Here is a 13,836-nt window from a genome sequence, read left to right on the forward strand (position 1 = left end):
TAGTTATTTAAAAAAAAAAAAAAACTTAGTCAAAAGATTTTAGTGTGTGTATAAGTACTTTTTGAGCACATTCAACAATACTGGGAAGATACTAATAACCGCGAAAATTTTGATGAGATGGCAATTTGTCCAGGGTGTACACCGCCTTCCGCCCGAGTGCAGCTGAGATAGGCTCCAGCACCCCCCGCGACCCCGAAAGGGACAAGCGGTAAAAAAAAAAAAAAAATGGATGGATGGATTTTGGTCACAATATGAAATTTTCACATCATTACATCCCTACTTCTGAAAGATACTTTATTTTTGGTCACTCGACTGAAAGAGGCGGTTACAGCTTAGTCGATATAATCACCTCCATTGTGGCAAATAAACAACATTTCTTAATATCTTAAGTATGTATCATTATCACCGGAGGATGAGGCTAAACATGTTTCACACAGTAAGAGCAAGCCAGGAGCATACATGCCAATTGCTAAGCCAGCTTTAAACAACACAAGAAATAAGTGTTTTAAGAAGTCTAGATTTTTATTTTCATGTTTACAAATTCAGGAAACAATTCCCTGCTAACAGGACTTTGAAGGGAAATAAAGACTTTAAATTAGATTGTAGTTGTTACTTTTGTTTAGGTATTGCGTACTTTTGAGTTTGTGACAAAATAGATGAAACAGTACGTAATAAATAAAAATAAGGAACTATTTTGAATATTGTGTTGATATTGCTATACTCTTACTATGCATAAAAATGTACAGTAAATACACGTGATCTGTATTGGCTGGTTCACTCATGGAAGATTGGTATCGGAATGGGCAGCATAAAATCCTGATCGTAAAATCCCTAACACAGACAAAAAAATAAACAAATAACTTGTTATTGGATTTAAAAAGATACTTGTCACAGTTAAAATCTATGAGAAGCAAAAGAAAGAAAAATCTAAACTATCATTTTGCTGGTTACAACACTGAGGTGCATGACGAGACAGAGAGCCCTGGACAGGAAGAAGAGCAGGACAGAAAAAGCATGCAGGCACTGAGTCGAGAAGTCATACATGCAGGAAGTGACATCACAGGAACCGGAGGCAGACCTGGTCAGCATAGCGCCAGACCAGGAGCAGTACAACCAGAAAAACATGCAGGAGTGCCAGTGAGAGGAGAAGGCGAGAGCTGCGTCGGCCTTCTCTCGTCTTTGTTACCTGCCCCCGCTCCACCAGAGCCTTTTCCAGGTCCAGGATCTTGGCCTGGCAGCCACTGAGCTCCACCTGCAGCTGCTCACGTGTCTGAGGGGTTAAAGAACATCTGGTTCAGAAAGGAAATCACAAAAATATATGCAAAACCCAAAACCAGTAAAGTTGTCACGTTGCGTAATTCGTAAATAGAAACAGAATACAATGATTTGCAAATCCTTTTCAACTTATATTCAATTGAATAGACTGCAAAGACAAAATATTTAATGTTCACACTGTAAAATGTTTTTATTTTTTTGGCAGATAATCATTAACTTAGAATTTAATGGCAGCAACACATTGCAAAAAAGTTGGCACAGGGGCATTTTTACCACTGTGTTACATGGCCTTTCCTTTTAACAACACTCAGTAAACGTTTGGGAACTGAGGAGACACATTTTCGAAGCTTTTCAGGTGGAATTCTTTCCTAATCTTGCTTGATGTACAGCTTAAGTTGTTCAACAGTCCGGGGTCTCCGCTGTCGTATTTTAGGCTTCATAATGCTCCACACATTTTCAATGGGAGACAGGTCTGGACTACAGGCAGGCCAGTCTAGTACCCGCACTCTTTTAATATTAAGCCACGCTGTTGTAACACGTGGCTTGGCATTGTCTTGCTGAAATAAGCAGGGGCGTCCATGATAACGTTGTTTGGATGGTAACATATGTTGCTCAAAAACCTGTATGTATCTTTCAGCATGCTGGCTTTTGAACTTTGCACCTATAACAATCCGGATTGTTCTTTTCCTCTTTATTCCGGAGGACACAACGTCCACAGTTTCCAAAAACAATTTGAAATGTGGACTCGTCAGACCACAGAACACTTTTCCACTTTGCATCAGTCTATCTTAGATGAGCTCGGGCCAAGCAAAGCCAGCGGGGTTTCTGGGTGTTGTTGATAAATAGCTTTCGCTTTGCATAGGAGAGTTTTAACTTGCACTTACAGATGTAGCGACCAACTGTAGTTACTGACAGTAGGTTTCTGAAGTGTTCATGAGCCCATGTGATGATATCCTTTACACACTGATGTCGCTTTTTGATGCAATACCGCCTGAGGAATCGAAGGTCTGTAATATCATCGCTTACGTGCAGTGATTTTTTCAGATTCTCTAAAACTTTTGATGATATTACAGAGCGAAGATGGTGAAATCCCTAAATTCCTTCAATAGCTGGTTGAGAAATGTTGTTCTTAAACTGTTCGACAATTCTTTTTTGCCACTTGTGCCAGCTTTTTTTAAACATGTTTCAGGCATCAAATTCCAAATGAGCTAATACTTGCAAAAAATAACAAAGTTTTCCAGTTCCAACGTTAAATATCTTGTGTTTGCAGTCTATTCAATTGAATAGACGTAGAACAGTTTAAGAACAACAATTCTCAACCAGCTATTGCAAAGAATTTAGGGATTTCACCATCTACGCTCCGTAATATCATCAAAAGGTTCAGAGAATCTGGAAAAATCACTGCACGTAAGCGATGATATTACGGACCTTCGATTCCTCAGGCTGTACTGCATCAAAAAGCGACATCAGTGTGTAAAGGATATCACCACATGGGCTCATGAACACTTCATAAAACCACTGTCAGTAACTACAGTTGGTCGCTACAGGATTTGCAAATCATTGTATTCTGTTTTTATTTACCATACAAGGTGCCAACTTCACTGGTTTTGGGCTTTGTAGGATTGTTTATTGTTGACAATACTCACCCTGACTTCCCTCTCAGCATCCAGAGAGCCTCCTGTCTGCTCTTGCAGGAGGGCGTAAGCCCGCTGGAGAGCCTGGTATTCTCTGGTTAGCTGACGGAATCGAAGCTCAGACTCCTCGCGAGAGACAGTCTAAAAAACGAGATTATTATCATATGCTGCAGAGAATCCTTCTAATCATTTGCTTAAAAGCACAAAAATGAAGGCTTACCTCCTCTAATTCCTCCTCTGGTGTGGCAGGTGTACGGTCGGTGAGGTCGGTATTAAAGGAGGTCAGGGAGGAGGTTTCAGACTCTACAGATTCCTCATCAAATCCAAAATATGTCTCCACAACATGCCTCTGTAGAGGAAAAAATATGAAACGAGTAAATTTAAAAAAAAAATTGCTGTAAGTTGTTGCCTGATTAAAAGTAGTTCACCAACATTTTGTCTTTTTTGGTTATCATTCGTAAAGTTCACTAAGCGCTTACCATCGTGTTTATAAGTCATCTCCTGGCAACCAGAGAAGTAAAGGCACACCAGAGCACACAGACAAATGAAGGCGGAGAAGTATAGGATAAGAAGGATGTACTCCGTCATGGTGCTGCCACACCAACAACCGTCCAGCTATACCAAAAAAATACTGATAATTGCGTCAAAATACGCTTCTTATCCAAGAAAGTCCAAAAGCCACAATGCAGCACTCAGCACCGTATCCACCTTGCCAAGGCAAAAACTGCTTCCAGCTGGGGATGTGGGACTCCTCCTCCTAGCAACATCTCTGATGCATTAGCCCAAACACAATGCACCATCACAGCATTTACTCTACTTCACCCAATTAGGCCTCGGCGCTGCCATGCACACTAAATCACACTCCTGCTTCACACAAGGCTGGTGACCAAGTTAAAAAAAAAGGCAACAGATAATATATATGATGATTTTAAAAGGATTATACACATACAATTTTGTGTGCAAAAAAAAAAAAAAGAGGTGCTGGAGTTGTATTGTTCGAAACAGGAAATGTACCACCGTGAAGGCCTAACTGTCATTCCAGTCTCTTGAGCCCAATTAAGCAGACACACACAAGCACACACTCCAGCACTCGGGAGATCGGTGAACCACAGCCGCGGCTGTTACTTAGCTTAGCTACTAGCAATGTTCCCTCTAAGGTGCACGCCTGTGCAATTGCGCACTGCTCAAGCGTCCTCTGCACACGGCAAATCTAAGCCACGCACAAAATCAAATAAAAAAATAAGCGCATAACAATTTTCGACACACGGACACGACAGAGAAAACAGTTTTCGTCATCATTGTTCAAATATTGTAACGTCTGTCGAGACGCTTTGAGGACATGAATTCCATCGATCACTTTACTGAGCAAAACTCTTTATTGTCGGCCATAAACACTAGGGATGTCCCGATCCAGGTTTTTGCACTTCCGATCCGATACCGATATTGTTTTTGCATTTCCGATCCGATACCGATACTGACCGATACCGATACTGACCTATCCGAGCATGTATTAAAGTTTAAAGTTATTTAGTCTACTTAGTTGTCAGAATCATGTTGAAAAGGGTTTTAGTACTCTTGATAACAACTAGCCAGCTGAATTAGGGGAGTTTGAATAATACACAATGGTTGGTAACAAGAAACTGACCTGTTTATTCAAGGATAAACACAAAATAGACAAAATTATACATGACAAACAGAAATGGCATCATTGAACTAGGGCTGGGCGATATGGCCTTTTTTTAATATTGCGATATTTTAAGGCCATATTGCGATACACAATATATATCTCGATATTTTGCCTTAGCCTTGAATGAACACTTGATGCATATAATCACAGCAGTATGATGATTCTATGTGTTTTGATTGATTGATTGAGACTTTTATTAGTAGGTTGCACAGTGAAGTACATATTCCGTACAATTGACCACTAAATGGTAACACCCCAATAAGTTTTTCAACTTGTTTAAGTCGGGGTCCACTTAAATTGATTCATGATACAGATATATACACTATCAGATATATACTATCATCATAATACAGTCATCACACAAGATAATCACATTGAATTATTTACATTATTTATAATCTAAGGTGTGGAGGGGGGCGCCGGATGTAAGTGTCAAAAAGACAGCCAAAAGAGTTTGATATGAGAATAAATCTAAAGTTAAAATATAGGGTAGAAATGCACCCATTTGCAGGAAATGTAGTCTTGATTTTCAAAACTTTATTTCAAGGCTTGCATGTCTACATTAAAACATTCTTCTTCATACTGCATTAATATATGCTACTTTTAAACTTTCATGCAGAGAAGGAAATCACAACTAAAAAAATCACTAATTTTTTCATACGGTGTTGATGTGGAAATTGTTGCCTGGCATTTTGATGGTGTGGGCGTGTGGCGATAAGCGTCTCGACAGACGTCACAATATTTGAACAATGATGACGAAAACTGTTGTCTCTGTCGTGTCCGTGTGTCGAAAATTGTTATGCGCTTATTTTTTTTATTTGATTTTGTGCGTGGCATAGATTTGCCGTGCGCAGAGGACGGTTGAGCAGGCGCGCACCTTAGCGGCTGCGCTAGCATCACAGCTAACGTTTGCCATGCTGCTACCTCTCTGCTGGGAGAGGACGCATACGTATGTGACGTATGACGTGTGTAAGAAGGTGCGCTCGCTGTCTGTGAGAGGGAGACACAGGAAAGAGTGAGAAGAGCCTGTCGTGTAATGCCAGCAGCTAAAAGCAACTGCGTGAGAATTGTGGATGTGTTGTAGGTGTGCTGGAAAATGCGGAACGGAAATTACGGAGTAGCAGAAAAGTGGAATGTATTATTTAAATAGGTGCGTTGAAAAACACGGACCGGAGTTTTTTTTTTAAACTGGATCTGGATCGGCATTTTCCCATGCCTTGCCGACAAATATCGGCAGCCGATCCAATCCAAATATCGGATCGGGACATCCCTAATAAACACATCACCAAAACATTAGTAAAAAAAATGATATCTAGCAAAAGTGGTCATTTTCTGCAATACAAACCAGACTAAAAGCAACTTTGTTATATCAACAGCAGCCGCTCGCTCTTTCTCACTTGCGCCAACACATGCACGTATGGCACTTAGCCAGTGATGCGTTTACAGCCACACAAAAAGTCGGACAACTCCAACACCATACGTTAAGTGTAATTCCAGGTCGTTACACTATGATTTACCAATCAAATGTGTGCTTATTCTAGTGTCATTTATTAGGAATCTTAATTCATAAATATTAATGCTTTTAGTATATTAAATAAATACTAATAAAAATATATTTTTTACAAACAGGAAGTTGCAGGAATGTACACAAGATCCCCTGCTTACATCTCATTGTGCAACATGTGAATGTTTTAATGGGAACTAAATGCAATGTCTGGAAGGAGTACAAATTATTTCCAAAGCAGGACCTCCACCCAGACAAACAATACAAGTACACAGTTCATGAAAAACAATATTTTTTGTTATTGTCATTGTAAGTGGGCCTAAACACTTATATTAGAAAATAATCTCATGGAAATGACTGCTGTCATTTGATTATAATAATAAGAGAATGTTGTCTGTCTATCTGTGTTGGCCCTGCGGTGAGGTGGGGACTTGTCCAGGGTGACCCCGCCTTCCGCCCGAATGCAGCTGAGATAGGCTCCAGCGCCCCCCGCGACCCCAAAAGGGACAAGCGGTAGAAAATGGATGGATGGATGAAGATTGAACTTGTTATTTAGTTAGGTTTGGGACAGGTGTGCTGCTGGTGTAGCCACAGTGTGCACGTCTGATGTTGCTCACATGGGCTCCACTAAATACTCAGGGAGTTTTTGCGTTTGCTCACACATGAAAAATTAGAGGGAACATTGGCTACTAGATCAACTTACTTTGGTTAGTTTGAGAGGTTTTCTTCTTGTCTTTTTGCCAAACACCCAACGATCACGTTCCTAAAAGACAAATGCAAAGCAGATGAATGGTTTTTACAAATATGGCTGACAATAAATTAGGGTTGTCGCGATACCAATATTTTGGTACCAGTATTTCGATACCTTTCGATACTTTTCTGAATAAAGGGGACCACACAAAATGGCATTATTGGCTTTAATTTTATTTTTTGACCTGTCCAGCTTCTCAGGCAAATCATATAGTTGATGTAGATGCCCATATCGGCTGTTCACATTTACTTTATAAAAGAGAAGTGTGAGATACTTCTCTTGTTGCCTTATTTGTATTTGACTTTATTAAATGTATTTATATTATCATTTGGTGCAGCCAGGCCCGAGCAGGAGGGGATAGAAAGAGAAAAAAGTAAGACAGAGGTGGAAATTGTGGGGACAAGAGGGGGATAAGACAGAGAGACAAAAACAACAACAGCAAACACAACAATAACAACAACAACAATAATAGAGCAACATCAGCAAATATGATATGTACAAATATGATGGTAAAAGTAATAGCAAAGAAGCAGTTAGTGAAATAAATAATAATACAGAAATGACAATGAGCATTATTACACTACAAATGCAGAAATACAATAAGCAATAGAAATAGCACTATTGATAATGAACAATACCAATAACTTACCTCTATTATCAACAATACAGTTGTTCAAATGCAACAATACATAAACGTAATGATAACTAGAGTTACAAAAGAATGCAGAAAAAATGGAGAGGAAGAAAGAGAAGCAATCTATATTAACCTTGTAGATTGTTATAGTAACAATAGGTTAAGCTTTGTCAGTGTGCCATGTGTTACCCAGTTTACCCTAGGGCAACAACGTTAATATATGTTTGATGAAACGTGATTATGTGCATGAGTGTATGTATGTATATGTACTTGTATATATACAGAATGTGTACATATATGTTTGTACAGTGAATGTATATGTACAGTATGTGTATATGTATGTTTGTACAGTGAATGTATATGTATGTTTGTACAGTGGCTTTATTTTAACAAAAAATCTTACGGTACATGAAACATGTGTTTTTTTTGCAATCAAAGAACAATTGTGTCCTTAAATAAAATAGTGAACATACCAGACAACTTGTATTTTAGTAGTAAGTAAACAAAGGCTCTTAATTAGTCTGCTGACATATGCAGTAACATATTGTGTCATTTATCATTCTACTATTTTGTCAAGATTATGAAGGACAAGCTGTAAAAATGAAATAATTATGAATCCACTTTTTCATTTACTGTAAATATCTGTTTATTTTCCGTTTTAACATGTTCTATCTACACTTCTGTTAAAATGTAATAATCACTTATTCTTCTGTTGTTTCATACTTTACATTAGTTTTGGATGATACCACAAATTTAGGTATCAATCCGATACCAAGTAGTTCACACATTAGTCATATTCAAAGTCCTCATGTGTCCAGGGACGTAATTCCTGTGTTTATAAACATAATATGAATTTTAAAAAAAGGAAAACATTTTGTGAAGATAAAAAAAATATTGATGTAATCATAATAGTATCGACTAGATACGCTATTGTACTTGGTATCATTACAGTGGATGTCAGGTGTAGATCTACCCATGGCATTGGTTTACATTCAGGCGTGCTAGCTTTTGTTAGCGGTGCCGCCAGTGAGCTATTGTATCCTCCTACGGTGCGTAGTGAAGCATGTTTAGCTATTCCCCATCCTGCAGTGATAATGCTACTTGTAAGAAACTTACTTTATTTGTCGCCATGGAGGCAAAGATTAGTGATTTAGAAGTAGCTAAAACACTGCTGACTGCGGATGGATGTTCGCTGCGAGCTAGCTAGCCATGTCTTAAAACACCTCTTCCTGAGGACGTTTCAGTGTTATAACTTCACCTTCATCTTTACTTTTTAAGCCAAAATTGGTCCGTCCTCCTTTTTCTGTCTACACACTGTGTCTGCTTGTAAGTACTCCGTGGTTGTGCGCTGCCAAACATGCTCCTCTGCTCGTAGAACCAGCAATGTCACGACGTGACGTCATGTCCGGGAACCGGTACTTTTTAAACCGAGTATAGTACCGTTTTAGATTCATTAGTACAGTCCAACCATTTTTCATTTTTGGTTCTACCTATTTAAGGTTTTAGGCATCATGAACATATGTGCAATGTTGCTGTATTTGTTTAATAATCAATACACACTTTCTCCAAACTTTTTATCTGTACTGTATATGCAAAATGGCAATAAACTGTTAAATAATGTGGTTGTATTATAATAATAATACATTTTACCAATAAGGCACCTGGCACTCAAGGACACCGCACAGAAAAAACAACAACAATAAAATAATTGGATAAAAAAACAACAAAGATAGCTAAAATTTACAGTGAAAAAGCATTCAAGAATAGGTGTGTTTTGAGTCTTGATTTGAAAAGGGAAATTGAGTCCATATTGCAAAGGTCTAAATGATTCAATTTGAGGAATATTTAACAAATCAAAAATCCCTTGTGCTCTCTTGTAATGTATAAGAATTGTAGAGCAGATTTCCTAAAAAGTTGTAACATTTTCTGTCCAGCACATAAGTAAGGCAGTCAATATATTGTCATATTTATCATTTCTAAAAGCATTTTGAAATCATCTTTGATAAGAATCTAAATGTAAATGTTTACCTGAGTGAGTTCATCGATGATGCCGCGTTGCTCCACAATCTGGAGTTTGAGAAACTCAACTTCTTGCTCCTCGTGGGCGTGGCTTAAGTCTGTTAGGGAGCTGGGCCTTTTTAGCTGGGGATGATGGGTTTGCTGCGGCAAGGGTGGACGGGTAGAGGAAGCTTTTTCTTTCTAAGGGAGGGAGATAGGAGAAGCCTCATGAAAGTTGATCATGCATTTCCTCAAACAGCCACTAGAGGTCCTCCTTGTTCAAGATAACCAATTTCCTACCTATTTAAAGGCCTACTGAAACCCACTACTACCGACCACGCAGTCTGATAGTTTATATATCAATGATGAAATCTTAACATTGCAACACATGCCAATACGGCCGGGTTAACTTATAAAGTGCAATTTTAAATTTCCTGTGAAACTTCCGGTCGAAAACGTCTAGGTATGATGACGTATGCGCGTGACGTCGATGGTTGAAACGGAAGTATTGGGACGCAATTGTATCCAATACAAAAAGCTCAGTTTTCATCGCAAAATTCCACAGTATTCTGGACATCTGTGTTGGTGAATCTTTTGCAATTTGTTTAATGAACAATGGAGACTGCAAAGAAGAAAGCTGTAGATGCGATCGGTGTATTAGCGTCTGGCTACAGCAACACAACCAGGAGGACTTTGACTTGGATAGCAGACGCGCTATCCGACGCTAGCCGCCGACCGCATCGATGATCGGGTGAAGTCCTTCGTCGCTCCGTCGATCGCTGGACGCAGGTGAGCTTCGGTGTTGATGAGCAGATGAGGGTTGGCGTAGGTGGAGAGCTAATGTTTTTATCATAGCTCTGTCGAGGTCCGTAGCTAAGTTAGATTCAATGGCGTCGTTAGCAACAGCATTGTTAAGCTTCGCCAGGCTGGAAAGCATTAACCGTGTAGTTACAGGTCCATGGTTTAATAGTATTGTTGATTTTCTGTCTATCCTTCCAGTCAGGGGTTCATTTCTTTTGTTTCTATCTGCAGTTAAGCCCGATGCTATCACGTTAGCTCCGTAGCTAAAGTGCTTCACCGATGATTGTCGTGGAGATAAAAGTCACTGTGAATGTCCATTTCGCGTTCTCGACTCTCATTTTCAAGAGGATATAGTATCCGAGGTGGTTTAAAATACAAATCCGTGATCCACAATAGAAAAAGGAGAGTGTGGAATCCAATGAGCCCTTGTACCGAAGTTACGGTCAGAGCGAAAAAAGATGCGTCCTGCACTGCACTCTAATACTTCACTCTCACGTTCCTCATCCACGAATCTTTCATCCTGGCTCAAATTAATGGGGTAATCGTCGCTTTCTCGGTCCCAATCGCTCTCGCTGCTGGTGTAAACAATGGGGAAATGTGAGGAGACTTTCAACTTGTGACGTCACGCTATTTCCGGTACAGGCAAGGCTTTTTTTTTTATCAGCGACCAAAAGTTGCAAACTTTATCGTCGTTGTTCTATACTAAATCCTTTCAGCAAAAATATGGCAAAATCGCGAAATGATCAAGTATGACACATAGAATGGATCTGCTATCCCCGTTTAAATAAAAAAAAATCATTTCAGTAGGCCTTTAAAGCAAAAATATGACAGTGATTATTTCTACAACATGAACTTGCGACTGATCGATTATCTAACAATATGAGGCATAAATAACCAACTGAGAACGTGCCTGGTATGTTAACGTAACATATTATGGTAAGAGTCATTCAAATAACTATAACATATAGAACATGCTATACATTTACCAAACAATCTGTCACTACTAATCGCTAAATCCCATGAAATGTTCTTCCTCGGTGTCGCTTCTAAACAACTCTGCCAACTCCAAAGGTAGACAATGAGCCGCTTCCTCTTCTATCAGTACGTCTAGTCCATACTTGCCAACCTTGAGACCTCCGATTTCGGGAGGGGAGGTGCGTGGCTAAAAGGGGAGGAGCATATTTACAGCTAGAATTCACCAAGTCAAGTATTTCATATATATATATATATATATATATATATAAGAAATACTTGACGTTCAGGGAATTCTAGCTATATATATATATATATTTTTTTTTTTTTTTTTTTTTTTTTTTTATTATATATATATATATATATATATATATATATATATATATATATATATATATATATATATATATATATATATATAATAAATACTTGAATTTCAGTGTTCATTTATTTACACATATACACACACATAACACTCATCTACTCATTGTTGAGTTAATGGTTGAATTGTCCATCCTTGTTCTATTCTCTGTCACTATTTTTCGAACCATGCTGAACACCCTCTCTGATGATGCATTGATGTGTGGCACGCACAAAAGTGCTTTCATCAAATGCACTAGATGGCAGTATTGTCCTGTTTAAGAGTGTCACAACATTGCTGTTTACGGCAGACGAACTGCTTTACGGTATACAAAAAAGTGACTGCTGTTGTTGTGTGTTGTTGCCACGCTGGGAGGACGTTAATGAAACTGCCTAACAATAAACCCACATAAGAAACCAAGAACTCGCCTTCCATCATTCTATAGTTATAACGTGATTGGGCAGGTACGCTTTTTTATATTGTGGAGGACCTGAGTCCGCCTGAATTTCGGGAGATTTTCGGGAGAAAATTTGTCCCGGGAGGTTTTCGGGAGAGGCGCTGAATTTCGGGAGTCTCCCGAAAAATCCGGGACGGTTGGCAAGTATGGTCTAGTCTCTTACGTGAATGAGATAAATAATATTATTTGATATTTTACAGTAATGTGTTAATAATTTCACACATAAATCGCTCCAGAGTATAAGTCGCACCCCCGACCAAACTGAAAAAAACTGCGATTTATAATCCGAAAAATACGGCAAGAATGTGAGCCATAAAATTGTATATCTTTTAAACTTTAATATTATTTGATCATGCAACAAGATATTCCAAGCCTTTTTCTGGTTATTAAAAATGAACACATAACTTAAATATCTGCTTGTCACCTTGACTTTACGATTTAAAACCAAGTTATCCATCAATATTGTTATGTTTGTTGTCTTCTCCCTGCCTTCTCTATTGGTTTTTCAGTTTCTTCCACAGTCTTTTGTCCCCAACGAGGCACACCTGCTGCTAATCACTTCCTGGTAGCATTTAAGCGCGTCTCCACCAGCTGGTCCCCGCCGGTTATTGTTCCTGAACTCCGCTCTGACATGTGCCACCTTGATTCTGCTTCCCTGGTATGTTGCCTTCGCATATTTCTGTAATATTGACCTCGTTGTGTTTTTGTTTTCCTAGCCACCTTGTTTTGAGAGGACTAGTTTTTGCCACGCTGTGTGCATCCTGACCTTTGCTCCGCCAACCTCTGAAAGAGTCTACTTTTGTTATATTTCCCATGGTGTGCACTTTTGCCCCATCACCCTTAGTTACCATTTTGGACTTATTAAATATTTTCATTTGTTATCGCGTCCCTTGCCTCCATTCTCTGCAACCCGGGGTCCACCCTTGAACTCTATCCTAACAAATATGTTTGTAAACAATATAATAATCAAACACAATTCCATCAATATGTTTGTAAACAACGAGGCTATTATACGTTCATAGTCATGTATATTAATTGTTACAAGAGGCCCTCTGAAGGCAACTAGAATTGCGACCTCAATAATAATGAGTTTGATGTAAAGACAAATGTGCTACAATTAAAAAGTAAAAACAGGTTCTCACCATTTCAGCATTTTCACGGCTCAAGTTTTTGAGTTTCTCCTCCATCCTCTGCAGCGTTTGCAGGAGGTCGTCGTTCTTCTTTGAAAGGCGCTTGGAATTTTCAAACATGGGTTTCATCTGGCTCTCTGCCTCTCGCACACGCTTTACCTGGACCATGAACGCAACGCTGTTGTACTTTATACTGGTGTGGTTGTGGGTATTGTGAATGTATCTAACATGAATGCGCGGCCCTCACCAGTTCATTCCGCTCATCAGCCAGCAGCGCATTTCTGTCCTCCAGTTTCCTGATGACGGAGTGCAGCTCGGCTATCTTCAGCTGGAACCTTCTCGTGTCACGCTCCTCCGCTTCCTGGGAAGTCGGGGGCAGAGGGGAGGAGGAGGAAAACACAAACTGAACAAGGGGAGGACATGCATGCATGCAGGCAGGCAGGCAGGTGGTGAAGGTTGATGGGAAGAGGGGCGTGACAGGGTGGAGCATGAGATGGATAGCTGCTCAACTATGACTTTATAGAGTATTAGCATAGCTGTATCATTACAGATGTCCCAGTCATTTAAAAACGACTGAAATACCCATTTGTTGGGCTCAAATAAAGCAGCACTACATAGAAACAGTCTTATAA

General features: G+C 39.3%; 1 protein-coding gene across 2 annotated transcripts in view; it reads right to left on the reverse strand.

Moving 5' to 3' along the window:
• Window positions 1-13,836, reverse strand: part of jakmip1 (janus kinase and microtubule interacting protein 1) — a 62,614-nt gene that overhangs the window by 24,214 nt on the left and 24,564 nt on the right. For both annotated transcript variants that reach the window (XM_061930383.2, XM_061930381.2), the window contains 7 exons: window positions 13,452-13,565; window positions 13,217-13,363; window positions 9,514-9,684; window positions 6,804-6,863; window positions 3,130-3,258; window positions 2,922-3,050; window positions 1,187-1,270 (listed from right to left, as the gene is read on the reverse strand). In XM_061930383.2, coding sequence (XP_061786367.2) covers window positions 1,187-1,270; window positions 2,922-3,050; window positions 3,130-3,258; window positions 6,804-6,863; window positions 9,514-9,684; window positions 13,217-13,363; window positions 13,452-13,565 — 834 coding nt within the window. The remainder of the gene's footprint in view (window positions 1-1,186; window positions 1,271-2,921; window positions 3,051-3,129; window positions 3,259-6,803; window positions 6,864-9,513; window positions 9,685-13,216; window positions 13,364-13,451; window positions 13,566-13,836) is intronic.

Source organism: Nerophis lumbriciformis, linkage group LG36 (genome assembly GCF_033978685.3).
Source record: "Nerophis lumbriciformis linkage group LG36, RoL_Nlum_v2.1, whole genome shotgun sequence".
NCBI lineage: Eukaryota > Metazoa > Chordata > Actinopteri > Syngnathiformes > Syngnathidae > Nerophis > Nerophis lumbriciformis.